The 26,895-nt window shown below is 38.4% G+C and overlaps 1 protein-coding gene across 1 annotated transcript in view; it reads right to left on the reverse strand.

Moving 5' to 3' along the window:
• Window positions 1-380: 380 nt before the first annotated feature.
• The window catches only part of LOC133660206 (exostosin-1a-like), a 41,362-nt gene continuing 14,847 nt past the window's right edge, over window positions 381-26,895 (reverse strand). The window contains exons 2-11 of the mRNA XM_062063486.1: window positions 16,099-16,192; window positions 10,309-10,416; window positions 9,626-9,745; window positions 8,217-8,349; window positions 7,746-7,864; window positions 7,075-7,170; window positions 4,698-4,787; window positions 3,176-3,336; window positions 2,931-3,102; window positions 381-2,818 (exon numbers count right to left, since the gene is read on the reverse strand). Of these exons, the coding sequence (XP_061919470.1) occupies window positions 2,633-2,818; window positions 2,931-3,102; window positions 3,176-3,336; window positions 4,698-4,787; window positions 7,075-7,170; window positions 7,746-7,864; window positions 8,217-8,349; window positions 9,626-9,745; window positions 10,309-10,416; window positions 16,099-16,192 (1,279 nt within the window). The 3' untranslated portion in view covers window positions 381-2,632. The remainder of the gene's footprint in view (window positions 2,819-2,930; window positions 3,103-3,175; window positions 3,337-4,697; window positions 4,788-7,074; window positions 7,171-7,745; window positions 7,865-8,216; window positions 8,350-9,625; window positions 9,746-10,308; window positions 10,417-16,098; window positions 16,193-26,895) is intronic.

Raw genomic sequence — 26,895 nt, forward strand, 5'->3', positions numbered from 1 at the left:
CTGGACTGTGGTGTTGTATTTATACTGTATATTTTTGTAGGCGAGGGCTTTGCATGTGCATTTTCAAAGAAAACTGCTGAGCGGGATCCTCCTAGATGCATGCAGTTATTTATGCAGCATGTCTCCACCAATCTCCCTGCTGACAGATTTATGTAAACACATCAGTTACATAGCATGGAATGAGGTCCACATATACACAAGGATGAAAACTGAATGCACATTAATATAGCTGAGAAATGTGTTGCAATAAAGCGGGTAAGAGAAGGGGGAATAAATGGAATTTGAACATTTAATTTCCTGTTTTGAAACCTGCATAGTTATTCAGGTCCAAAAGAGCTAATAAAACAACACTTTTAAAGAACTCACAGCCCCGTGCCATTTATTAAAACATTTTATTTTAGAAAATTATTGTACAAAAATGTGATTTCTTCCACTGTCATTCCATTTCAGTCTTTACACTTGCAGCATTTAAGAAAGTGAAAATAGCAGGCAGAGATTCGAAGGCGGGGAAAAAAAGAAGAAAAAGACCATTAGGTTGAATAACGTATAGCAGGGGTGCCCAAACGTTCTGCCTCCAAGGGCCAAAGTGAAAATGTGCTAATGGTCCGCGGGCCAAACAGAGATTTTAAGCGTACAGCTGCACAATTAGTGAGTAGTTTAATTTCATACCGCCATTATTTAAGGTAGTGGAGATCATAATGTTTGATAGATGGCAACTGGTTAGCCTTGAAGACATACCCTCAATGATCGTGTGAGCTTAAAAGAGTATGAATATGTATTGAATTCATGGGAGCCACCCTTTGGCGGGCCAAAAGAATGACTTGGAATTTGGCCCGCGGGCTACACTTTGGGCACCCCTGGTGTAATGTGTACACAAAATTAGGTGACCTGTATTTCCTAACTCACAATACAATATATATGTATTCAAACAGGATGTTGGAAATGTTAATGGAACCAATAGGAATGTCAGCATTCCAGTGTTGAACAACAATGGCATTTAAGAGAGCCTGTACGTCCGGATAGTGACAAGCGGCAAAACGAAAAGGTACTTGGTTCTGACACAAGGCTTTATTTAGGGAAAAATGTATTTCTTTCTGAAGGCACCTGAATATATAATATCCTCTGAAACAACACAAAGAAATAAAAGGAGAAAATGTAATTCGTAATATTGCACCTATTTTCAAATATCTTGAGAGCATTGGGGTTTTCTGGAATAGAACACTCCTTTCTTACAGAAACACTTGATAGAATTCATACATATGAGAATACATGGCATTCCCCATACAGTATCGACCATTTCAAAAAAACTTAACTATTGGCACACGATGGGGTAAAGTGTAGAGGATTGAAGTTTAAAGACATTCTACAGAATAATGAAATGTTGCTGCAATGTTATTTCCTTGATTATGCCGTCATTTTTAAATCATTCATATAACACTTTCTGATATGAAACCACAGTTTCTGAGTCAAATGACAGCTTGTTGTCCTCACAATAACAGGAGGTATATGAGATAAAACCCGTCAGAATCATTAAGGCTACTGGTTTATGGACGACTACTGCAAAAAATTTAGTCAGCTTTTTTTTTTTAGGGCTGCCAATTAGAATTTTGTAAACACGCTGGCTTATTTTTGAGCAATTACTCCAAATGTAACTAATTAGTGGTGTGAACGTCATAAGAATAAAGAAGGGTGAGTACCATTGGACCTGATTGTCAGTGGACAAAAAAAGTGAAATATTCTTGACAGTATTGCATAAATGACTCTGTATGCAGTGTTTATTTCACATGCAGTCCACAGTGGTTTAATCTTCTATACTCAAACCAGCAAATATTCAGTCACATAGGGCCGGTAAATAGAAAAACTGAGGCTAAATCGCAAAAAATTGTTAGAGTCAGTCAGTGTGTAAGTTGCCCTAACATGTATAGACTACCAACAATTTAGTTTGTTAAACATTAAATCCAAACCTTTTTTCATGAGAGAAATGTGAATGTTGTCTCAAGTGTGAGCTTCACCATTTTATCAGTCAAATTATGAAAACTGAAAAGCAGCAAAATACTAATTTTCAAACGCGTCTTTCTATCTGGCGCTACAAATAAAAATGATAAACTTGAGGCACAGTGAACAATAAGAACCTAACTCTGGTGAAGGGCTTGTAGTTGCTCTCTTCAAAATAGAGGCAGCAGTACTTTATAAGAAAAATGACTAGATCTGAAAAATGACATCCAAAATACTGGTATCCTGTTAATTCTAAGTAATATGGTATATGTAACTTTTATAATTAGCACAAACCTTCATGAATGTGTGTATAGTGTACGGAGAAGAATGGTTTGTTACGGTTTGGGACAAGGAAAACATTTTCTACTATCCATTGCGAGACTTTGGAAATTCCAGTTCAAAGTCCCTCAGTGTGATGTACCGGGAATAAAGATGAAGCTGTACGCTTTGCTACTGCCCAGTTCATGACAGATAAGGGTAGAAAAAAAAGATAGCGTAAAGAGGACACTAAACTTTTCTTTCTTGCTTACTTCAATCAACATGTTCTTTTCTATTGATCCATTTGTGCAATTAAAGAAATAAGACACCCCCTCACTCTTTCCCACTTGTGTCCAGAGAGCAGGGGGGCTCTGGAGGGTTATAGCCTCTCAATGTCCCTGTACTTTTTCCTCAGTATGGACACCTGGTCTTTAAAGAGGACCGGGTCCAGCCTCATCTGAGAATGAACCAGTGGCATCGTGCCAAACCAGTTGGCAAACTTGTTCATGCAAGTCTGACGCTGAGCAAAATGGTCGGGGTCAGCCCAGCGAGAGGCCCGTGAGCTCTGAGGAGGAGTGGAGGAGATTGACAAAGATGAAGTTGGTGCACAGAAAAAGCATTTAGAAATGATCATTTTAGTTAAAATAGAAAGACTGAAAATGTAGAGCATTGCTCACCTGGGCCATCATAGTCTCCTTGTATTGTTTCTTCTGGGTAACCTTGATGGGGGGCAACTTCGAGACAGAAGAGACAAGGAAATTCATCAAAATGTCCTCACAGTTAGACATCTGATCCACCATGGTCTTCAGACTGGTGGGAAGGTATGTAGTGTACAGGTAGTGGTAGTATCTGAGGACAAATACAATGTTAGAATAAGTAAAACAGCATGTATATACAGTAAACAGAGGGCGGGACTAAGTACTTGTGGTAGATGGCAGCACCAGTCAGCACCATGGAGTAGTCATTGGTCCATTTGGAAGTGTAACCCCAACGCTCCTTGTTGCTATCCCAGAAGTGGCTGCGGGCTGGGTACCCTACAATACGATCTGGGAAGCTCCGCCACACTGTAAAGGAAAACTCCACCTAGATAGACATGTAGGAATAAAAACTGGATCAGAAAGACATGAGGGAGATGATCATGCTCAGTTTAGTTTGACGGGAACAAAAATGTAGTACCGGTACTTTATAATTACAGCGATGCCTTGGTTTTTGTTATTTATTCGTTTCAAAGGGTCAGATGAAAACAAAAACGTATGAACACTTGGGAGGGGCGATATGGCCAAAAATCTGTACCGCGATATATATTGCAGCCTCCTGCGATAAAGATACATGTCACAATATATTATTTGTATATAAATGAGGCTTCTAATTTGGCTGCAGACATATCCGGTAGGTAACATATTGCGTAATTTTCTGTTGTATTATTTTCTCGAAACTATTATTAATCTACTTGTTAATTTACTGGTATTAACAGGTTACTTTATGTTCTAACATGTTATTTTACAGCCGTACTTCAAAAAAGCAGAAACTTGCGATGGGTTATTGATCAAAACTGATGATATAGAGATGAATAACTTTCCTGTTGGACCAGCTATCAGGCATGTTTTTAACACAGTTGTTGTTTCCATCACTTTCCAACAAAATCGCCACACTGGCTCCCTTGTTCTCACATGCGACTGCTGAGACTCTGTTGCTGTCATAATCTAGCAGTCCCGTCCAGTCACCAAGGTAAAGATTGTAGATGACTGACAAGAGGATTCACTCACTATTGAATGAAAGCGATGCACAGGGTGAACACTTTTGTACCTTGTTCTGAAGCAAGAGACAAAGAAAGCAAACACACAAACATTTATCGATGCCGGCAAAATAATGGAGTTCATTTTAATTTATTGTTCGATTGATTGCCCTATTAATTGTCGGCCTAGGCCATGTCAGTGAAACATCTTGTACTACTACTTACCTTATATTTAGGAATAACTAACATGACACCTAACGGTAGTCTAACATCGCCTTGATTGTGTACTGATTATCAATTACTGATCAAATTGTGGTTAATGTACGCATTTAGTACTGTAATGTCGGCAGACTAATCGTAAGGTACAGGGTATATAGTAGTTTGTTAGGTAGTCTTTGCCTGCAAGATAACCATGACAATTTAAGAAAACTTAAACAAATATTTGTAAAACCAAATCCAACGAAAATGGGGTATCCATCCATCCATTCATTCATTTTCTACCGCTTGTCCCTTTCGGGGTCGCGGGGGGTACTGGAACCTATCTCAGCTGCATTCGGGCGGAAGGCGGGGTACACCCTGGACAAGTTGCCACCTCATCGCAGGGCCAACACAGATAGACAGACAACATTCACACTCACATTCAAAATGGGGTATGCAAAATTTAATATAACACTGTATGTTTCCAAGCATTTTCTGTCTGTATTCTGACCTCTGTAGTGGAGAGCACAGTGTCCTCATCCAGACTTAGCACAGCGTCAGTGGGGATGGTGTCGTAGGGCAGAAAGCGACTGCTTATGACCTGGTGTAAATGTGCGAAACAGAAAACAAACAAGCAAAATGAAGGCAGTGGTCACAAGACTACACAGCTACAGTTGTTGTATCAGGTAGCTCAACAATATTTAGTCAACAAAGCCCTACAAACACAAAATGCCTGGCCTCCAATGCGACAATGTTGTTTTAACTCACTCTGTTAACAGTAGAGTCAACCACATATAGAAGCTGACAGCAGAAAAGCACAGATTTTCTGATGTGTTAAACTCTTAGAAAATCAGTGGAGTGATACCCTCCCAGGTGAAGCATATATACATATATAAATATATATATAAATATATATACTGATATATATATATATATATATATATATATATATATATATATATATATATATATATATATATATACTGAATATATATATATATATATATATATATATATATATATATATACATATATATATATATATACACACATATAAAAGGCGCCCTGGATTATAAGGCGCAGTAAAGGGGTCATATGATTTTTTTTCTAAATTTAAAACACTTCCTTGTGGTCTACATAACACATACACAAACCTCTTCACGCTGCATTTGTGTACTCCAAACTGATTAGCAACAACTCTGTATTCCACAAAACTGGGGAGCTTGTCTACAGCATTAGCAACCCACCAACCCCCTGGAGCAGTATTGGGGCACAAACAGTCTTTTCCTTCGGATTTAAAACTCCTATCAATCTACAGAGCCTTTTGAACGAACTACGAGACATTCAAAAGTTTTTTTTCCATGATTCTCAGTCTGAAAATTATTTTTGAAATAATTATTTCTCGCCAGTCTTTCTTTGCTTCTGACCTGCAATTGCGCCAAGACCTTCTTGATTGTTTTTGTGGCGTAATCTATGATAATGTCTTGATTGATTATTGCTATTCAACATCAGCATAGCCATTAGACGTAATATTCGTAATATGTGCCAATATTACAGCTGACATCAGATACAACAGAGCTAAGCTGTTTTTTTGTGACGTCATAGTCAACCAGAAAAGCAATACTTTTATCTGTGCTAAAAGGAAATATGTGCCCCCCAGTTCACGGGAGGTAAACAGAGCATGACCAAGTGTGTGAGAGTGTGCATGGACAGTGGGACTTCACATGTAGGTGTGAAAATACAAAAAAACTAAATATTTGAGTAATCAGACCAATTTAGTGCATGGAAAAACCTACAGAACTTAAATGTTTCTGAATTGGAAGTTTGTAACATTGTTGCATGAAATATTAGGGAAAACACTATTTTTGCATTTAAACATTTAAAAAAATAATATTTCAAGTTGAGCAAGTTACTTTAAAGTCACTTGTGATCTACATAACATGTAATGGTGGTTCTTTGGTCAACATTTTGCATAGATTATGTTTTACAGACCATCTTTAAGCTGCTTTCTGACCGTCTCGTCAGGATGCACTGTTTTGTGGGTGGTCTTGTTTACGTGGCTCCACTTCAACAGCATCTTCTCCCCGTCAGCCAATTTGTAGTTTTTAGCGCTTCCATATCGAGTCTACTGACAGACAAGTTAGACCTATACACTAATTTGTATTAGAAATGGCAACAGAGGAGGATGCATGTGCATGTACGAGACAGTCTGCCCCACTAGAAGAGGATGGAGAAAGAGAAGGAACTTATTGACTACAGCAACGGACTACAATGGCGTATTCGTGCAAAGCCCTTTGGGTAAAATTTTACTATGTATGAAAATATCCGCTGACCTCCCAGTTGGGAAAAACGTCACAATAGGGACAAATTACAAACGGCTCGTTTGGAGGAAGGATGAAGGAAGGCAAGATTGTTCTTTAAATATCTTCGCCATGCCTCTGTAACGTAGGCCAGCCGGTGTGGCTGGGCCATGTGTACGTTAGTAAACTTCACTTTCTGACGACCTCAAGAGCAGTGCTGGCTATCAGGGTGATAGCCCTGGCTTATTGCTTGGGAGTTAGCACACCTTGCCAACGACCTGGTTTTGAGTCCCGGGTGGAACAATAGGAAAATCCCAACATAGCCGAAAGAGAGTACTCAACCGCTACACCTCCATGGTTTGATTCCAAATTTTTGGGACTTGTGCAGATCCCAAATAAACAAAAACAGGTACCAATAATTAAGAAACGTTGGTTTTGCATAATAGGTTCCCTTTAAATAGAATGAAAAAAAGACAGCACAAATAGTGCATGTATTTTGACATTTTAGCTCTCCAACGGATCAACGATATAAAATGCTGCAGTAATGATAATACTTAACGAGAGTAGGATCAGAATAAGGCTATTTACCTTGCTTTCCCCTTCTATTACAAGGACAGGAACTGAAGTGACAGGCCAGCGGTGCTTGGTGGGAAGAGATCTGTCACAATTCCACACAACTATCACCTGCAAAAAAAAAATAGAGATAGTTTAACGATATTCTATATAAGAAGACATCTTTGACATTCCTTTTGATTGATTTGATCAAAAATAGCTATCTACATAAATTATGTGGAAGATAATGATTATAATTCAGATCAATTGCACACAATTTTCACACCTTCAGGCGCAAAACCCCCCCAATGGAATAGACATAATGACAAGTTGAAAAAAACCCCCACTTTTTGCTATGGAAGGCACAACATGTCGAAATACATGAAAACACCTCTATCACTCTTAAGGTAAATAATGTTTTGGTAAGTGTGCCAAATTGAATAATGTAAGGAATATCACATTTGACAGCCATACTAGCTCTGAGTGTAGTCGTTTCCATAATATATAATAGACTGCCAAAGATCATCCTGTAGTAAAGCTTCCTAAAATGACACATTATAAAACACAGTTATGAATCCTTGGGGGGAACTCGTTAAGGCTGAAAGGCGAATTCCGATTTATGGAGCCATCACACATTGATGTCTTTCAGTTATATTACGGAAATAAATTGGCATGATAGACAAGAAAAGCTAAATGTTTTGCCTCACCTGTGCACAGTACTGTGATTTGGCTACAGCCACTAGCAGCTTCATGACCGGCTGGGACTGCGAGACCAGTGGTGTCACCACGTGAATGACAGCTGTAAACTTTGGGTATGGCTTGATACCTGCAAAATGGTGTACATGCAACCAAAGGGAAATACAAATATTCAAATTCACCTCAATGTATTTTGAGTTGGCATAGTAACGGTCTAATGGTGTTGTTTAAAGTCCATCCATTCATCCATTTTCTAAAGTCATGCCAGTAAATTAACAGTAGATATTAACAAATCATACTTGTATTAGAGGAGACCTCATCAGTGAAGTTAAATTATTAAAAGCTCAGTGCATAAATCGTGGCTCTGCCATATATTCTCAAATTCAACAGCTGCCACACACCAGCTGTTCCAGCCTTGTGTCATGACTGAAAAATCATTTATGTGATTTATAACACACAGGGTGCATCAATAATGTACTGACCAAGTTTAGCGTAGTAGAAGGGGAAGTCTCCAAGGTATGTGGAGTACTGAGGCAAGGCGAAAAGACCACCAGGCAGACTGTTCCACATTAGGTTACTCCTCGAGGTCTGCTGCAACACCCGGTCCTGGATAATCTGTAAAAATTGAATGTTACATTTGGAAAACTCTGTTTTCAGTTTGAGCACTATGGCTTGTCAGAGACATATCAGGAAGAAATCAGCCTTTTTGTGTCCATTACGCAAAAGAAAATACAAATGAAGGATTTTTGCTGTCATGTCTTTTAAAGCGATTTAAGAATATTGCAGTCACTTCTTTCAAATGGCCTTTTGTTGTTTCCCCTTGGTGCTATTATTTGTGGATGTGAGGTGTCATTTTCTATTATTAGGTACCACATTTAACTAAAAAGCCACATGACACAGACAAGCTCGCAGTAAGTACCATCAATCTGTGAGAGTGTTATCATTTAAGCGTAATGAAAAACAAAAACATTGAGTAAAAATGGACACATAGGCAGATAAAAGTGGCAAAAAAATGGCTAAGTTCTTAAATCAAACGGCAAGTAGGTTTTCTCCGCCCATCATCAACTTATCAGCATTGTGGGCTGGCAGTAGGCATTATTCCCCCATAATGGCTAATTTTTAGGACTATTTTTGTAATGCCTGGCTGGCGATCGACTGACACACCCCTCCACGATTGACTGGTAGCTCACGATTGACGTGAAAATGATAACGATAAAAAAAGGTAGTTGCCGATATATGTCAAAGTGCCAAATATTGGCGGCGATAATTAGCCCGGCTGATAATCGGTCGATCCCTGTTGTTTACCTTAAAATATTTAGTCACATGAAATTGGAGTTGAAACATTAAAAGAGCACTTGAACTATGCACACGCAAAGGCAACTGCTGTCACGGGGACAACATGCAACTCCACACAAAGATGTCCAACTGGGGGTTCCAACCCAGATATGACCGTGTGACCTACATGCTAGCCTAAACCACCGCATTACAACTCTAAAACGTAAACAACTGAAAATTATTAAAATAAGTGTATAATAAACAGAGAGCAAAACAATGTGCGGTAGTGTGTACTTAATAGCAAATTCCATCTTATAGCTAACCAAACCTCTCTTAAAGTAACTTGAGCTCAAGAGCAACATGATCAATATTCACCAGAAACCATCAACTAAATGAACTCTGATTGGAACAAACAAATGTCATGACTGACTGCCTACGGAAGAAACATGACAGCAGTATTGACCAGAACGGATGTGTACCACTTTCAGATGAAACTTCAGGTCTCTACCAAAGTCACACAAACGTTTAAGCCCACTGTAATTTAAATGAAATAATGTCTTATAGAAACTAATTTAACCCTAAAATTGTAGTCTGCACAAATGAATGGATATCGTACCTCCAGTGTGGTCAGAACTATTTTCTCGACAGAGTTGAAGTAGGCCTCCCACAGGAATTGGGTTTGCTGTCTTAAAGATAGAATATTATCCTGGTGGATGGAGCGAACTGTTGATGGAATCTGTGACACAAGCAAACAGACATGCTAATTAACCCCTGCATGATCAAGTAGGGAAACAGGAAGCTCCTTGCTATAATAATAATAATGCTGTGATAAGACATTTTCTTTTTTCATATTTTTATGCTAATTGCAAATGAACTCTTACTTATAATACAAATTTTCCAAATCTGTAACTTAATGTACTCAGTATAAATTAATGCAACAAGATATAACAAGCAAACCCTAAATAAAATGAAATACACAACAATTGTTTTACATCTACTTGGAACTATTTTACTGTGACTTCTGAACTAGTTATCTATCAATTTATTGTTGTTTTTGTGGTTTTACACATATAATTGGCTTACTGAGGGCAACCATACAGTGAATGTAGCCTGTAATTAAAACAAGCTTGACACCCTTCCTCTAGGTTTTATCAATGCTACACACAACTGATAAACTGTGGTGCCAATCCTAATCCAATCTGGCCTTATAAACAGCAGCCATAAAACAATATTATAAATAATCAAAACAGTGTGTTGCAATTCTTCGTTTCTTAAAGTTTTAACAGTATTAATTTTTACCTGAAGAAGCAGCCTTTCATCACCAATCACAGCTGCGGTGTTCCAGTCAATGATTTCGGAGAAGGGCAGCTCCCAGCCATTACTTAGCATTACTGGTACACAAGCTGCCTGTAATGAGTGTACAAAAGACCACAGAGAACATACATCATCTTATTTGTTTACCATTGCGTTGAATCGGGATGTTTGTCCATATTACTGTATGTATCAGTGGTTGTATATACAGTACAGTCTTTGTGTGTGTGTGTGCCTAATTTGAGGGGCTTGGTCACTAATTGGCTTAGGTCAGTGCTTTCAATTATTTTCTGTTACACCTCGCCTTGGAAAAAGAAAATCTTTTGTCATGATCAAAAATAAAAAAACATGTATGATAATCTACCGACTAATTTGTGTTATGAATGTAATTTCTGTATGATTCCAAGTATAAACATTAAATAAGTAAAAATTGTGGTATTTGCACATTTCCTGATCAAATACAGGACAGCGGCATGCCTCACAGCATCTCTGAATGCATGATCTCTTACAAACTGCCCTTTTTCTCGGCATGTTGCCAATATAACATTGTCAGAAAAATGTATGATACACCATGGCTTTCGATGTAGTGTCTTTAATGTAGTGTGTGACATGACTCTTGCCCATCACAGGGTCAATCCTGTTCTGTCCTTATATCAAAAGGTCTCATTTGAGCCCAATCACAGAACAATGGCCTGGAGGCTCTCTGAGCTCAATCCTTACCCACATCATCCTATTATATCAGGATAAAAGCATGATGTGTTTTTACGTACATGTAGAGGATAAATCAAATAGCAAGGCCATTTCGGTTATCACATGGTCACATGCTTTACTGTTGATAAGGGCTGTGTGATCATTTCTTGGTTTAGTATGTTCTGTTAGAGCAGCTACGGTGCAGACAAATATAGGCCTTTATTTGTAGAACAAATGTAGAGTTGGCGAGAATATAAACAATTTTATAAAATAAACTAAAAATCACGTCTTATAAAATCCAAGAAATGACTGCATTCAAGCAACCTGTATAATCCCAAGTTAAAGCAGATACGTATATTGCATGTAGTGATCTGCAATATTCCAATATCAATCAATCAAAGTTTACTTATATAGCCCTTAATCACAAATGTCTCAAAGAGCTGCACAAGCCACAACGACATCTTCGGCTCAGAATCCACAATCCCTACATCGTAGTGCGACCAGGGCCACAACTAGGATTTGAGGTAAAAAATTGGTGGTCCAAGAGGAGATTTGAAAGGCTAAAATCATGGGTATCCCAGCACCTTATAAATAATATTATCTTGAGCAACACAATGAATTTCCAGAAAAACAAAAGCTTTCATTGAGGAGAACTATCACATGTTATATTATCTAACATCATTGACAATCAGCATGACTTTGTAACAGTCCACTTTTTTATTGATATGCTGAAGTTTAGCGTATTAAACAATTTTAACAAAATGTAAACATAAATTATAAACCTTACTACATTTTCATATATGAGCTGGGATTAAGCCCACAATCTTCTGCTTTGCAACTGGGTATTAATGATGCTCACCACGAGAGCTACCAGAAGTCCAGAAGGAAATTTGTTACGTTTGCGGTAAAGTTTTATATGTGCTTCTTTATGCAATATGTTCAACAAAACAATGGAAAACACTGAAAAATTCATTGTAAAGAAGATTTAAAAAAATCTAAACTAGGAATATGAGATAAATGCTTAAAAGGGAACTGCACGGTTTTTGGAATTTTGCCTATCGTTCACAATCATCAATTCTACCTCTAAATCACTTCAAAAAAGCATTCAAAAGCTGTCAACAATACTTGATTTACGTTCCGTAAACTGTATAATAACCAAACTGTAGCAACATTGTTATTGTAAGAGCGGATACTGAGGAACTCTTCTTCTAGCGTTATAACACTATGGCGTGCTACGGTATTAGCCGCAAAAGCTAACTACAGCAAGAGAAAAGCTAGCTTCTACGTCAGCACAAAACACGTTTGAGTTTGTAATGCACAACACAATGCCATAAGACGACAATCTCTACTGACTGAAAAAAACATGAACAATCATATTACAGCATCTGTAAAGTATTAGCCCTCATTTCATGTATTGTTTGTACACAGCTAGCCAGACAGCATGGCATACACGCATGACATGCTGCGTGTATCATGATCAATATCAAGTGTAACTCACTCGATGGACAGTTTTATGTTTGGTCCAGCTCGCCGGGGACGCTTTTTCCGGGTTTATTTGTGGAAGCACTCTATTTATGTCAAAATAGCAGTAGTTAATCTTCCATATATTCAGATAAAAAAATATAAGGTTGTGAATACTAATTTGTACGAAAATAGTCGTCTTCATTGTTTGTTACCAAATCTGCCATGATTAGAAAACACACACGTCTTTGCTTCCGGAAGTAGGAACACACATTTGTTGCCAGAAGTTGGCCATGCGCTGCTATGGAAACAGAAATAAATGCGCCGAAGATTTAGTTTCGGCAATGATTAAAATGACCAAAATATGGTAAATACTGTACATATTACATATTTTTATATATATATATATATATATATATATATATATATATATATATATATATATATATATATATATATATATATATATATATATATATATATATATATATATATATATATATATATATATATCAGTGTGTATATAAAACATTGGAGGGCTTTGAAGTTGTTTTAGTGGGCTCTGAAGCCTCCAACGATGACTCCCATTAGCCACATCGTCCAAGCGTTTTTTTATCACCTTTAAAATCCCCCCCCACACCCTCTCCAAAAAAAGACACGTGTTCTTGTCTCTTATAATAATTGTGAACTATAGGCAAAATTACATCCATCTATCCATCCATCAATTTCTACCGCCCAGCATTAGACAAAATCATTATTTTATTTTACACAGTCCTGCACTTTTGTTCCTACCTGTTTTTTCCGTACATCCGGATAAGGAATGGACGAGGGTTGAAAACAAAAGATGAGCGCAGCGAAAGACTACGGTCCGTTTGTAAAAATACATAAAACCGCCACACTTTTATTGACAATTGCTTCACTCTCTGCAGCACTCATGTTTACTTTCTCTTCTCACTTCATTTAGAGAATCAACTGCGACACAGCAAGATGGCGCAACCAATCTTGATAGTTTATACTGGTATGTGATTGGCTGTTTAGCGTGACCCTCCCATTGCTCACAGATCACTTCCTGTTTTGCTAGGTTACCAGACAGCGAGTGCCTTTGTTCATGCAACCAACTATGCTTCATTCTTTCAGGTTTCTTTCGACCCAAAAAAATAAATATTAAATATCCAATGGTTTATCATACACATTTTTTATTGACATCGATTATGTGTCTATCGCGATATATATTGATATTGTTTTAACCGCCAGCCCTATCGTACAATATAATTCTATATTGTTTATATGGTAATGTTAATGTCAGGACTGCAGCTAATATTGCTGCAAAAACGCTCCTGCAGTGTGGTAGCATTTAACATTACTTTAAATAACTTTACAGCGCTAATACATCCATGTATGGATGCCAACAACATAGCAGAGGTGGAAAGCACAATGGAAACTAAACCAACAAAATCTAAAGAGGAATTTATGTCAAAAAAAGGGAAGAGGAATTCCTTTGTTTGGCTTTACTTTGGATATAAAAAGTCAGACACCCACCAAACAACGGTAGGCTTATCTGCAAAACATGTCTGCAATAAGTTGTTGCTAGTGACTTGAACAGGTCTATGCTTTTCTATCACTTGAAGACACGGAAGAGTGTCAGTGAATACGCGCTAAAATACTAAAGTTACCTCAAAACCACAAAGTGATGAGAAGAAAAACATACCAAACGGGCCTCATAAATGTGTCATCCAAAGGCAACATCTGTGAAAAGTAGTACCTCAGACAGAGAAATTACAGGTGCCATCTCTAAATTCTAATGTGTAGACCAGTGGAATCTGCTGGGTTTTTAAGTAGGGAAAGCTAATTTTCAGCAACTCTAAAATACGAGTACAGTCTCTAATAATAAATAAAAGATAAAGACGCTAGATAGAAAATGTCACTTAGAGCAGTGTTCCCCCAACCTTTTTGTAACCTTTTTGTAACGCTTGAAAATTTGTCCCACGGACCAGGGGGTGGGAGGGATGGGTATGTTTTTTTTATTTATTTACTTTTTTTCATAAAAAAATACAATCATGTGTGCTTACGGACTGTATCCCAGCAGACTGTATATATCTATATTGATATATAATGTAGGAACCAGAAATATTAATAACAGAAAGAAACAACCCTTTTGTGCAAATGAGTGTGAATGAGTGTGAATGAGTGTAAATGGGGGAGGGAGGTTTTTTGGGTTGGTGCACTAATTGTAAGTGTATCTTGTGTTTTTTATGTTGATTTAATAAAAGATTTTAAAAAATGTTTTTTGTTTTTTCTTGTGCGTACCAATCGATCCACGGACCGGTACCGGGCCGCGGCCTGGTGGTTGGGGACCATTGACTTAGAGGATTAAAACAAAAACTTGAAAAATGCTGTGGGACTGGTTTATATTTCAAGATCGCAGATTCGCTCATTTTGCAGTCAAACAAACAGTCAAACTGATGGGTGGGACATTTATCCAATGACTGTAGTTTGGCTGCAGTGGAACAACCCACTCCATGCTCCCCTATTGAAGTCAATGGACGCTTAACTTCAACACTATTTAATGCACTGTAAGGCTACCACACAAATGAGAACAAAATAACTTCAGCTGTCTTGAATGTAGCCGATTCTGAACAAAAGTTGAACGCATTCTAGCGCATATTTAGACAATGAAATGTAAACACTAATGTACAAAATGTACCGGTACCACTTATTTGACATTCCCAAAGAAGCTGAGCTTCCTTTTCAGTCTTCAAGCAATACTCTTACAGCGATACTTAGTTTTTTAATTGTCTTGTACTACATCAAATATGTGTTTATATAGGTGAAACTTAAAACATTTGAATTTTGTGCAAAGGTTAGTTTATTCCAGTAATTAGAACGCAGCTGGGATAGGCTCCAGCACCCCCGCAACCAAGAGAGGGACAAGCGGTAGAAAAATAGATGGATGGATGGAATTAGATTTACAAGGTGAGACTAATACATGACACAGGCCGATGTTTAAAGATTTTCTTTTGATATAATTTTGATTGTGGCTTACAAATCGAAAATCTCAGAATATTTGAGGTTTTCAAAAACTATAAATGGGTTATACTTGTATAGCGCCTTTCTACCTTCAAGGTATTCAAAGCGCTTTGACACTATTTCCACATTCACACACACATCCACACACTGATGGCGGGAGCTGCCATGCAAGGCCCTAACCACGACCTATCAGGAGCAAGGGTGAAGTGTCTTGCTCAAGGACACAATGGACGTGACGAGGTTGGTAGAAGGTGGGGATTGAGCCAGGAACCCTCAGGTTGCTGGCACGGCCACTCTCCCAACTTCGCCACATCGTTCCCAAGCCATGATCATTTAAATTATGAAATAATAAAGGATTGGTATATCTCACTTTCCATGTAATGCGTTTATATCACATATTAGTTTCACATTTGCTGACATGAATGGACTTTTGCACGATATTAATTTTTTTTTTAGTTTCACCAGTATATCTAGCTGTATCGGGACATATATTTTAGTCCATATCGCACAGCATTAATTGCATGTATTTGAGAGGATCCTTACATTGAGAAATATTTATTCTATGGATAAATATATCAAATATGTGTGGGTGTCACTGACCTGCAATGCCTCTAAGAAGCGGAAGGAACCCAGCCGTCGTCCTCGAGGAACGAGACAGAACGTGGAGTTGTACAGCATCTCTCTATAGTCATACCTGCAAAATGACAAAGTTGGAATCCACATCAGAAATACTTGAGGATAAGATTGAAAATCCAGCTAAAAAGAACAAAGGCAAATGCACCAAGTCCCTACACTCAAACCTATAGTACATGGTACAAATCACACATACATTAATACACTCATCTGCCGTTTCTGTAAAAAACACCCCATTAGCAGAATACATGTTTACAAAACAAGCAATTAAGAAAACAACCACACTCTTGACTCTGTTCCTTCACTAGGCCATCCTTAATCAAAACCCATTTTCCTCAACACATGAAGATGTCAATATCTGAAGTTCTCTCAATTGCTCCATCCAATTATACCTCAGCCAGCACTTGCTTGTATTCCCGGCCACATGCAATTCCTTTAGTGGCAATATTGTGTGACCCATTAGCGTTAGAGAATATGTACTGTATGTCCTTTGTCTGTCACATGACTTGACAATCAATATAAATCAATAACATTTAATTTATATACAGCAGTGGTCAAAAGTTTACGTACACTTGTGAAGGACATAATGTCATGGCTGTCGTGAGTTTCCAATAATTTCTACAACTCTTATTTTTTTGTGACACATACTTGTTTGTCACAAAAAACATTCATGAAGTTTGGTTATTTTATAGAGTTATTATAAGTCTACTGAAAATATGATCAAATCTGCTGGGTCAAAAGTATACATACAGCAACATACATGATCAATTTTGGTGATGTAAATCAAATTAGCTTCATGGCATGGCCTCTTAACTTCATGTGAGTGATTATGATTGACGACACCTGTTGACTTCTCTCAGCCCATTTAAATAGGGCTCATTTGATGCAGTCATTAGACTCGGTTACAAACGCGACAATTGGAAAGTCAAAGGAACTCAGCACAGATCTGAAAAAACAAATCATTGACTTGAACAAGTCAGGAAAGTCACTTGGTGCCATTTCAAAGCAGCTTAAGGTCCAAAGAGCAACTGTGCTAACAATTGTTTGTAAGTATAAAGTGCATGGCACAGTTTTGTCACTGCCACGATCAGGAAGAAAACGAAAGCTATCACCTGCTGCTGAGAGAAAATTGGTCAGGATGATCAAGAGTCAACCGAGAACCACTAAAAAGCAGGTCTGCAATGAATTGGAAGCTGCTGGAACACAGGTGTCAGTGTCCACAGTCAAGCGTGTTTTGCACCGCCATGGACTGAGAGGCTACCATGCAAGAAGGAAGCCCTTGCTTCAGAAGCGACACCTTAAGGCTTGTCTTAAGTTTGCTGCTGATCACATGGACAACGATATGACTTTCTGGAGGAAAGTTCTGTGGTCAGATGAAACAAAAATTTAGCTGTTTGGCCACAATACCCAGCAATATGTTTGGAGGTGAAAATGTGAGGCCTTTAATCCCAGGAACACCATGCCTACCGTCAAGCATTGTGGTGGTATGCTCTTGGCCTGTTTTGCTGCCAATATAACTGGTGCTTTACAGAGAGTAAATGGGACAATGAAAAAGGAGGATTACCTCCAAATTCTTCAGGACAACCTAAAATCATCAGCCTGGAGGTTGGGTCTTGGGCGCATTTGGGTGTTCCAACAGGACAATGACCCCAAACACACGCCAAAAGTGGTAAAGGAATGGCTAAATCAGGCTAGAATTAAGGTTTCAGAATGGCCTTCCCAAAGTCCTGACTTAAACCCCATTGAGAACATGGGGACACAACTGAAGAAACAAGTCCATGTCAGAAAAGAGGAGTGATCAAAAATTCAACCAGAAGCTTGTGGATGGCTACCAAAAGCGCCTTATTGCAGTGAAACTTGCCAAGGGACATGTAACCAAATATTAACATTGCTGTATGTATACTTTTGACCCAGCAGATTTGGTCACATTTTCAGTAGACCCATAATAAATTCATTAAAGTTAAAGTTAAAGTACCACGGATAGTCACACACACTAGGTGTGGTGAATTTACTCTGTATTTGACCCATCCCCTTGTTCCACCCCCTGGGAGGTGACGGGAGCAGTGAGCAGCAGCTGTGGCCGCGTTTGGGAATAATTTTGGTGATTTAACCCCCAATTCCAACCCTTGATGCTGAGTACAGGGAGGTAATGGGTCCCATTTTTATAGTCTTTGATATTACTCAGCCGGGGTTTGAACTCACGATCTACCAATCTCAGGGCGGACACTCTAACCACAAGGCCACTGAGCTAAATAAAGGTACCAAACTTCAATGTTTTTTTGTGACAATCAAGTATGTGCTCCAATCACTCTATCACAAAAAAATAAGAGTTGTAGAAATGATTGGAAACTCAAGACAGCCATGACATTATGTTCTTTACAAGTGTATGTCAACTTTTGACTATGACTAGCTCTTAATCACAAATGTCTCAAAGGCATGCCTGAATTTGGAAACATGTTCCCCTCATTAATCACTTACTATGAAGATAAACTTGCTTCAGATGACGATTTCAATGTGGCTATTATGTAAAACACTATAACATATTACAGCAAAATTGCACAAAACAATACAAAGACTAATATTCTACAGTTGTGAATGCATTATCTATGAAGATAATCCCATGTAAAAATGACATACATCATTTAGAATTAAGAGTATCTACAGAGAGTTAACAGGAGATTAAAGGATGCATAAAAAGGATAAAAGATATAGTTAAGCACTTTTCCTTCAACAGTAATAGGGAACAACATTTACACAGCATGTAGCCAGTCAAATGTACGAAGGTTCTCAATGTCTGCCAATCAGATGCTGGAAACAGCAAAAGACCTAGACTTCTGATTGGCTCTGCTCCTGTTTGTTTTACGTTGGGTAGAGGGGGAGCAGTCGCAGACCCGATTTACAGTGTACCTCTTGCTTGGTAAAGTTTCTCGACACGGTATAAAATATTTGTTTGCCTAACAGAATTGCTATTGCGACATCCAATGGACACATTTAGAACAGCAGTTTCTTTAATTTAAAAATACAGCTCAATTTTACACTTAGCAAACTCATCTAACGGGCCGAATTGAACCTGTTTGCGGGTTTGCTTTAAACTGTTCTAACTTAAAAAAGAAAACGTTTTTGAATGCCTGACATAACGCCGCAGTCCTTGGTGGGAGCTTGTGGCAACTATTAAAGAGGAGAAAAAGGAGATAACATGTAAGATTAGTCAGACGGAAGGTGTGTGGAAATTGGACTGTAAATAATGAGCAATACCAAATGCCTTATAATAGAAAGGATGCCTATACAATGGATAGCAATAACAAGATGCCTGCTAGCAAATATTTTGATCGTTTGCATTGGCTGACCATTCAAATTAATGTGAACCACAAAAAAACAAAAACTCAGATGAAAAAGTATTGCCTCAAGTAAAGGGCGTATGAAAACCAGTGTGATGTAATAGGACGGCTGCACAGTAATGTTGTTCAGAGTAAATTGTTAAATGTGTCCAGTCAAGCAGTCAAAGTGTGCAACTCCAACCCTTTATGCAAACATAAAATTCCAGAGACCACAGAGGGAGAAGCCCTATTTTACTTCCAAGATCATATGGCAACAGCAGAACTCACTGAAAGGATACTGCGGCAACAATAGCATTATTGGCTATACAGCTAACAAGCGAAACTATTTTTTTTCTCTAATTCTAAGCAGCCGTTTTACTTCTGTAAAGCGGCACTTTGGATGTCTACAATCTATTAATTCCACAATTTTTATTAGCTTTTCCCAACAGAAAATTTATATTAGGCCTGTCAAGTTGATTACCATGACAAAGGCAGCAACAAAAACACTGTTGTTTTGAAATAGAAACGTGCTAAAGGCAAATATAAAATGGTGGATTTATATGTATGATATGTTCCAATTAAACTCTGGCCTTTATAGGGCTTTTTAATGGTAATGAATTTCACAACTGGCAATCCCTAGCCGCTGCAGGCGGGTTATTAGATCAGACAGGAGGAAAGATCAAATGTGCCACTTCCTCTCTTGCTCTCTGCTTGTGAGCTCACAAGGGGAAGTCACAAATTTCACTGGGAGAGGGAGCGAAAGAAAACGCACTAATTGCATGCGGCTTAAAATGGACATGGTTATGTTTTAGTCCATCAGTGGCTGTTTTGCAAATTGTGAGTTTTTGTCAATAATGTACATAATCGAGCATTCAACATAATCTACACATTGATGGACTTAACATTCGTAAATCAAGCTTTTTGACAAACCTTTATATCTAACTATGTTGGAGATTTCTACAACAACAACAAAAAAGACTACTATACTAGTATTTTTGACCCTGAAAGGCTCTCTTTTGTAGAGACTGCAATAGGGATGCAACGATAAAATAAAAATAATAAGCCGCTGTAAAATTTCTGACGGTCAGTATTACTGTTATAAATCAAAATTATCTTAAAACCGTGATTGATAAGTTATTCAATTGTGCACATTGAACCTACAGGCTGTACTCGCTTTGTGATCGATCTATACTCGAAGGAATAATGACAACAGGAAGTGAACTAGCGTGACGTCACATTAAGTGGAAGTGAAGTGCCCAACACCTGTTTTGGATGGATGAATCTTTATAATCATTGCACAGGTATAACAAAATTTAGTTTTCAGCACAAACCCGTTCAAGGTTAGACCAACACTGTACAGGTTTACAGAACAGGAATGCTAATGGGTCGCCACACAGCGCCCCGTAAAAGGTGGGAAAAGATAGACACTAGGGGACGATGAGTAAAAAAAATCAATCTCAGACTGGGCTCCTGACGGGGCCCAGTGTAGAGTGAGGAAAAAACACAATAGCAAAACACATACATATTACAACATGCAACTCGAGACTTGCAATGAAGGGTGAGGGGGCGGGCATCCGGCCTGAAACTGACAGTCACTACGGACGCTGCTTAGTCTATCATACCACGTGGGGTGAAGCGTCGAAGAACTTTCCTCCAGAAGGTCTTATCTTTGTCCATGTGATGTCAGATGAAACAAAAATTTAGCTGTTTGGCCACAATACCCAGCAATATGTTTGGAAGAGGAAAGGTGAGGCCTTTAATCCCAGGAACACCAAACCTACCGTCAAGCATGGTGGTGTAGTATTATGCTCTGGGCCTGTTTATCTGCCAATAGAACTGGTGCTTTATAGACAGTAAATGGGACAATGAAAAAGGAGGATTACCTCCAAATTCTTCAGGACAACCTAAAATCATCAGCCCGGAGGTTGGGTCTTGGGCGCAGTTGGGTGCTCCAACAGGACAATGACCCCAAACACACGTCAAAAGTAGTAAAGGAATGGCTGAATCAGGCTAGAATGAAGGTTGTAGAATGGCCTTCCCAAAGTCCTGACTTAAACCCCATTGAGAACATGTGGACAATGCTGAAGAAACAAGTCCATGTCAGAAAACCAACAAATTTAGCTGAACTCGACCAATTTTGTCAAGAGAAGTGGTATAAAATTCAACCAGAAGCTTGCCAGAAGCTTGTGGATGACTACCAAAAGCGCCTTATTCCAGTGAAACTTGCCAAGGGACATGTAACCAAATATTAACATTGCTGTATGTATACTTTTGACCCAGCATATTTGGTCACATTTTCAGTAGACCCGTAATAAATTCATAAAAGAACCAAACTTCATGAATGATTTTTGTGACCAATATGTATGTGCTCCAATCATTCTATCACAAAAAAATAAGAGTTGTAGAAATTATTGGAAACTCAAGACAGCCATGACATTATGTTCTTTACAAGTTTGATTGATTGATTGAGACTTTTATTAGTAGGTTGCACAGTGAAGTACATATTCCGTACAATTGACCACTAAATGGTAACACCCGAATAAGTTTTTCAACTTGTTTAAGTCGGGGTCCACTTAAATTGATTCATGATACAGATATATACTATCATATATACTATCATCATAATACAGTCATCACACAAGATAATCACATTGAATTATTTACATTATTTACAATCAGGGGTGTGGAGGGGGGGGGGTATGGACATCAAGTAGTGGACATAGAGAGAGAGAGAGAGAGAGAGATCAGAAGGCATAAGAAAAAGAAAAAGTATCTGCATTTGATTGTTTACATTTGATTATTAGCAATCCGGGGAGGGTGTTAGTTTAGGGTTGTAGCTGCCTGGAGGTGAACTTTTATTGCGGTTTTGAAGGAGGATAGAGATGCCCTTTCTTTTATACCTGTTGGGAGCGCATTCCACATTGATGTGGCATAGAAAGAGAATGAGTTAAGACCTTTGTTAGTTCGGAATCTGGGTTTAACGTGGTTAGTGGAGCACCCCCTGGTGTTGTGGTTATGGCGGTCATTTACGTTAAGGAAGTAGTTTGACATGTACTTCGGTATCAGGGAGGTGTATGTAAACTTTTGACCACGACTGTATATGTGCTTTGCGGTGGAACTTATTTCCCCATTCCCGACTGGGCCTTCTTAGGATCCCAGTCTGGGATTACATTTTTTTACTCATCTTCCCCCTGCGTCTACCATTTGCCCGTCTTTTACGGGGGCCTTGTGGCGACCCATCAGGGTTCTTGTTCTGTAACCCCATACACTGTATGTACAGTTTGTTTGTCCAGGGGCGGTATAGCTCGGTTGGTAGAGCGGCCGTGCCAGCAACTTCAGGGTTGCAGGTTCAATCCCCGCTTCCACCATCCTAGTCACTGCCGTTGTGTCTTTGGGCAAGACACTTTACCCACCTGCTCCTAGTGCCACCCACACTGGTTTAAAAATGTAACTTAGATATTGGGTTTCACTATGTAAAGCGCTTTGAGTCACTTGAGAAAAGCGCTATATAAATATAATTCACTTCACACGTTTTGAACGGGTTTGTGCTGAAAACAAAGTTTTGTTGTACTTGTGCAATGACAATAAAGACCATACCATACTACATGAAAAATGGCTAATGCCTTGAATATACCTGAAATGGAAGATCCTCCACCATCATTCAGATCTGGTGTGTGGCACTACTTTGGTTTTTGTGTTAAGCAGGTAAAACGGTATGTCGCGATAAACTACAACAGTGGAAACACATCAAACATGACAACACATTTACGCAGACATCACCCCGATGCGGAAATAGGTGGAACCAAACAAAAACAAAGAGCGACAACACACAGCCTACAAACTTTACCCGGGGCATTTAGAGAGCCATTAGCACATGATTCAAAGAGGGCAAAACAAATCGATCAGGCGATTGCTACTTTTATTGCTGTCGACATGCAACCCTTTTCTGTTGTGGAAAATGTCGGGTTTGCTGCGGACACTTGAGCTCTATTACAAGATTCCTTCACGATATCGTAGTTCCTGCTTTGTACAAGACAAAAGCTCAATTAGAGACAGCAGTGTCCATTCAGCACCAGCTGTTACTCTGCTGCTAAGAATGCACCACATAAGATGGGTGATTTATCAGATTCATTTTATTATTATAATTAATTACAAGGTGTTGTTTTTGTTTTATATGGTACTAAGTATGCACATTAGAAAATGCGTCAGGTATAGCTGCACCAGATACAATTATTTTAATTTAAAGCTGTACTTTTCAGTTGAAACAAAAATGTTGATAATTTTAATAAACTACAAGTAAAAAAAGGCATGGAAATTTCTCTTTTTTTGTATTGAAAAAATAATGAACCGTGACACAAAAATGTTGAACCGAACCGCAAATTTTGTGTATCGTTGCAACCCCTAATCAATTTATACTGTAACGACCAGCTGCCGTTAATGTTTTATGTCTGTGTGGTTTGGATTTGATATCAGTTTTTCCCATGGTCACAAACACACAGCCCCTGACTGAAAGGTGATTGGTGGAGAATGAGGAAGTGTTGCTGTGTGCCCGGGTAAGCGTTGACCGAAAGTGTTTGTACAGGAAATTAAACCTGCTAGAAATGTTGTTATCATAAGATTGGTAATAAAAGTAAAAAATAGCTTTGGACTTTGTGATTTCTTCTGGGGGCTGCAATACATTTTATTACTTTAATTTGTTTGCAGGTAAAAAAAACAACCCTTATTTTCAAGGTGTAGCGGTAATAAAAAATTCTGTGGTGGCACGCCACATTCAGTTATATTTAACAAGTGTTTAATGATAAAGAAGCGCACGCATGCACGCTGGGTCATGATCATGTGAGCTTCCATTTTTCACAGCACCAGTTGAAGCCCTAATTTGTCCAAAGACGGGTAGGACATCTGTGAATGTATGAATCTGATCTGATAATCCAAGTCACTACTACATGGTCAAAAGAGTGTTTGGCAGCAGTGTTTAAATGCTGCCAAGTGCAGTACAAGATGGTCCCAAATAGTGAGATCTTATGTTGCCAAAATGCAATATATTGGGGACAAACACATTCATGTGACCTCATAAATAAGTGACTTCTTAATAAGTCTAATATTTGCTGTACTAAAAGCTTATTCAAATCAAATGTACTTTGTAAAATATAAAAAAAGACTCAAGAGGCAAAGACATTACTCTGTACTCAGAATTAAAACCCCAAAAGAGTTGGCTAGTCATGGCGTAGCGCTTAATTCTGCATGTAGCAGTCGTAACATATTTCTCTGTACATGGGGATGATTAAAAAATCCCCAGTCACACTAAGAAAGCAACTTGAAAAACAACCCTGTAAATATAAAATTAAAGGGGAACTGCACTTTTTTGGAATGTTGCCTATTGTTCACAATTATTATGAAAGACATGACGATGGATAGATTTTTTTTAATGGATTCTAAATATTAAATACGTGTGATCAAAAGTCTGCTTACAATGGAGCCTATGGGAGCCGTTCAATTCTGCCTATAGAGCCCCTAAAAACATCCAAATACCTCCATTAGAGTTTTATATACATGATGTAAGTATATATGTAATGTAGTAACTAGGGATGAACATTTCTTATCACGGTTATTGTGACCCAAATTATCACGGTTACCATTATTATCGCAGGATTTTCAAATGTGCTAACATTTTTCCTAAAATATTTATACTGAAATCTTTTCACCAAGTTTTATTTAAAAAAAACAACACATTATTTTACATACTTCTTTACTGTTTTCCAAAAAGCGTGTATCACATGTGCTTTCCCTGGGCACAACATACATTAGCCACCAGAGAAACTTTTACAGGCACTTTCCCATAATGAAATACTCCCCTGCGTAACCACCAAAAAACTACCCATTTAAATAAAGTTCCACAGGAACTATTTGACTTCCTAACAGCTAGTGAAACGTTTCTGCGGGAACTTTAAAGATTATTATGCTGCCAAACACTGATTGGTTGAACACAGTTCAGTGGTTCCTAAAACTTTGTATTCAAAGTTTCATCTGCATTACAGAATGCGAGGATAACTTGTTAATTTCTTGTGTATTTTTATTACGCCATACTTAAAGGGAAACTTCGGTTTTTTTCAACCTGGGCCCTGTTTTCATAATTTTTTCTGTATATGTGAGTGCTGGATAAAACATTTTTTGAGGTCGCGCCAGTATTGAGCAGGGCAGGCAGCCTCCAGCCCAGCTAACGCTCGTACACAGGGCAACTGGCTCTCGTCAAAATTCGGCCTATAAACATGCATTTTTTTCACACTGACAGGCTCAGATAGTTACAATGAGTGTCCGACAACATACTAGAAAGGAGAAATTAACGTATGTCTCTACCTTTAGCTGGAGATCGCTGTATGTTGTGAGCTGTGTCCAAATCTCACCACGCTACAAATCTCGTTCCGAAATCTCGCGATAACTCGCGACAAATCAAATCGTCCACATCAGGCAAAAATTCAGCCATGACAGACAAACAAACAAACTTTTCTATAAAACTAAAATAACAGTCTTCGGTAATCCAACAGAAAATCACTTCAGTCATCTCTCTTCACCTCAGTCAGGTAACTGTTTTTCCACCGGTGTTTTGTCGCGAGTTATCGCGAGATTTCGGAACGAGATTTGTAGCGTGGTGAGATTTGGACACAGCTCACAACATACAGCGATCTCCAGCTAAAGGTAGAGACATACGTTAATTTCTCCTTTCTAGTATGTTGTCGGACACTCATTGTAACTATCTGAGCCTGTCAGTGTGAAAAAAATGCATGTTTATAGGCCGAATTTTGACGAGAGCCATTTGCCCTGTGTACGAGCGTTAGCTGGGCTGGAGGCTGCCTGCCCTGCTCAATACTGGCGCGACCTCAAAAAATGTTTTATCCAGCACTCACATATACAGAAAAAATTATGAAAACAGGGCCCAGGTTGAAAAAAACCGAAGTTTCCCTTTAACAGAGAGATGGCAGAACAAAAGTAACTTTTGAGCAGCTGCAATGTTTAGGGTGCATTATGTACTGGTTCTTGTTCTGCTATATTGAAGTGTTTTGCAGTTAAATGCTGTTTATTAATTTTTGCAGACTTCATTATGATACACAAAGTTACAAGACGTACATTGACTCTTTGAAAGGTATTTACAGAAAAATATTCAGTATTCAGTCAGACATCAAAACGGAGAGGCAGCCGCTCACCTGGACTCTTGACACCTCATTGAGGATAAATTTGAAACAGAGGAAGCAGTGAATGAGTGGAATGAATCACATTAAATATTCACAATTTATTACACACATATAAACATACATTAGTGTAGTTAATAGTTTTAACACAAGTGGCCGAATGCTAATGCTAACAAGGCTAACGCTAGATCTGATGTGTTCATGTTGTCGTCGTGAGATAAACACTGACATTTATTAATTAAATATTGTTCATACAGATGGAA

The sequence above is a fragment of the Entelurus aequoreus genome, linkage group LG11, assembly GCF_033978785.1.
Source record: "Entelurus aequoreus isolate RoL-2023_Sb linkage group LG11, RoL_Eaeq_v1.1, whole genome shotgun sequence".
NCBI lineage: Eukaryota > Metazoa > Chordata > Actinopteri > Syngnathiformes > Syngnathidae > Entelurus > Entelurus aequoreus.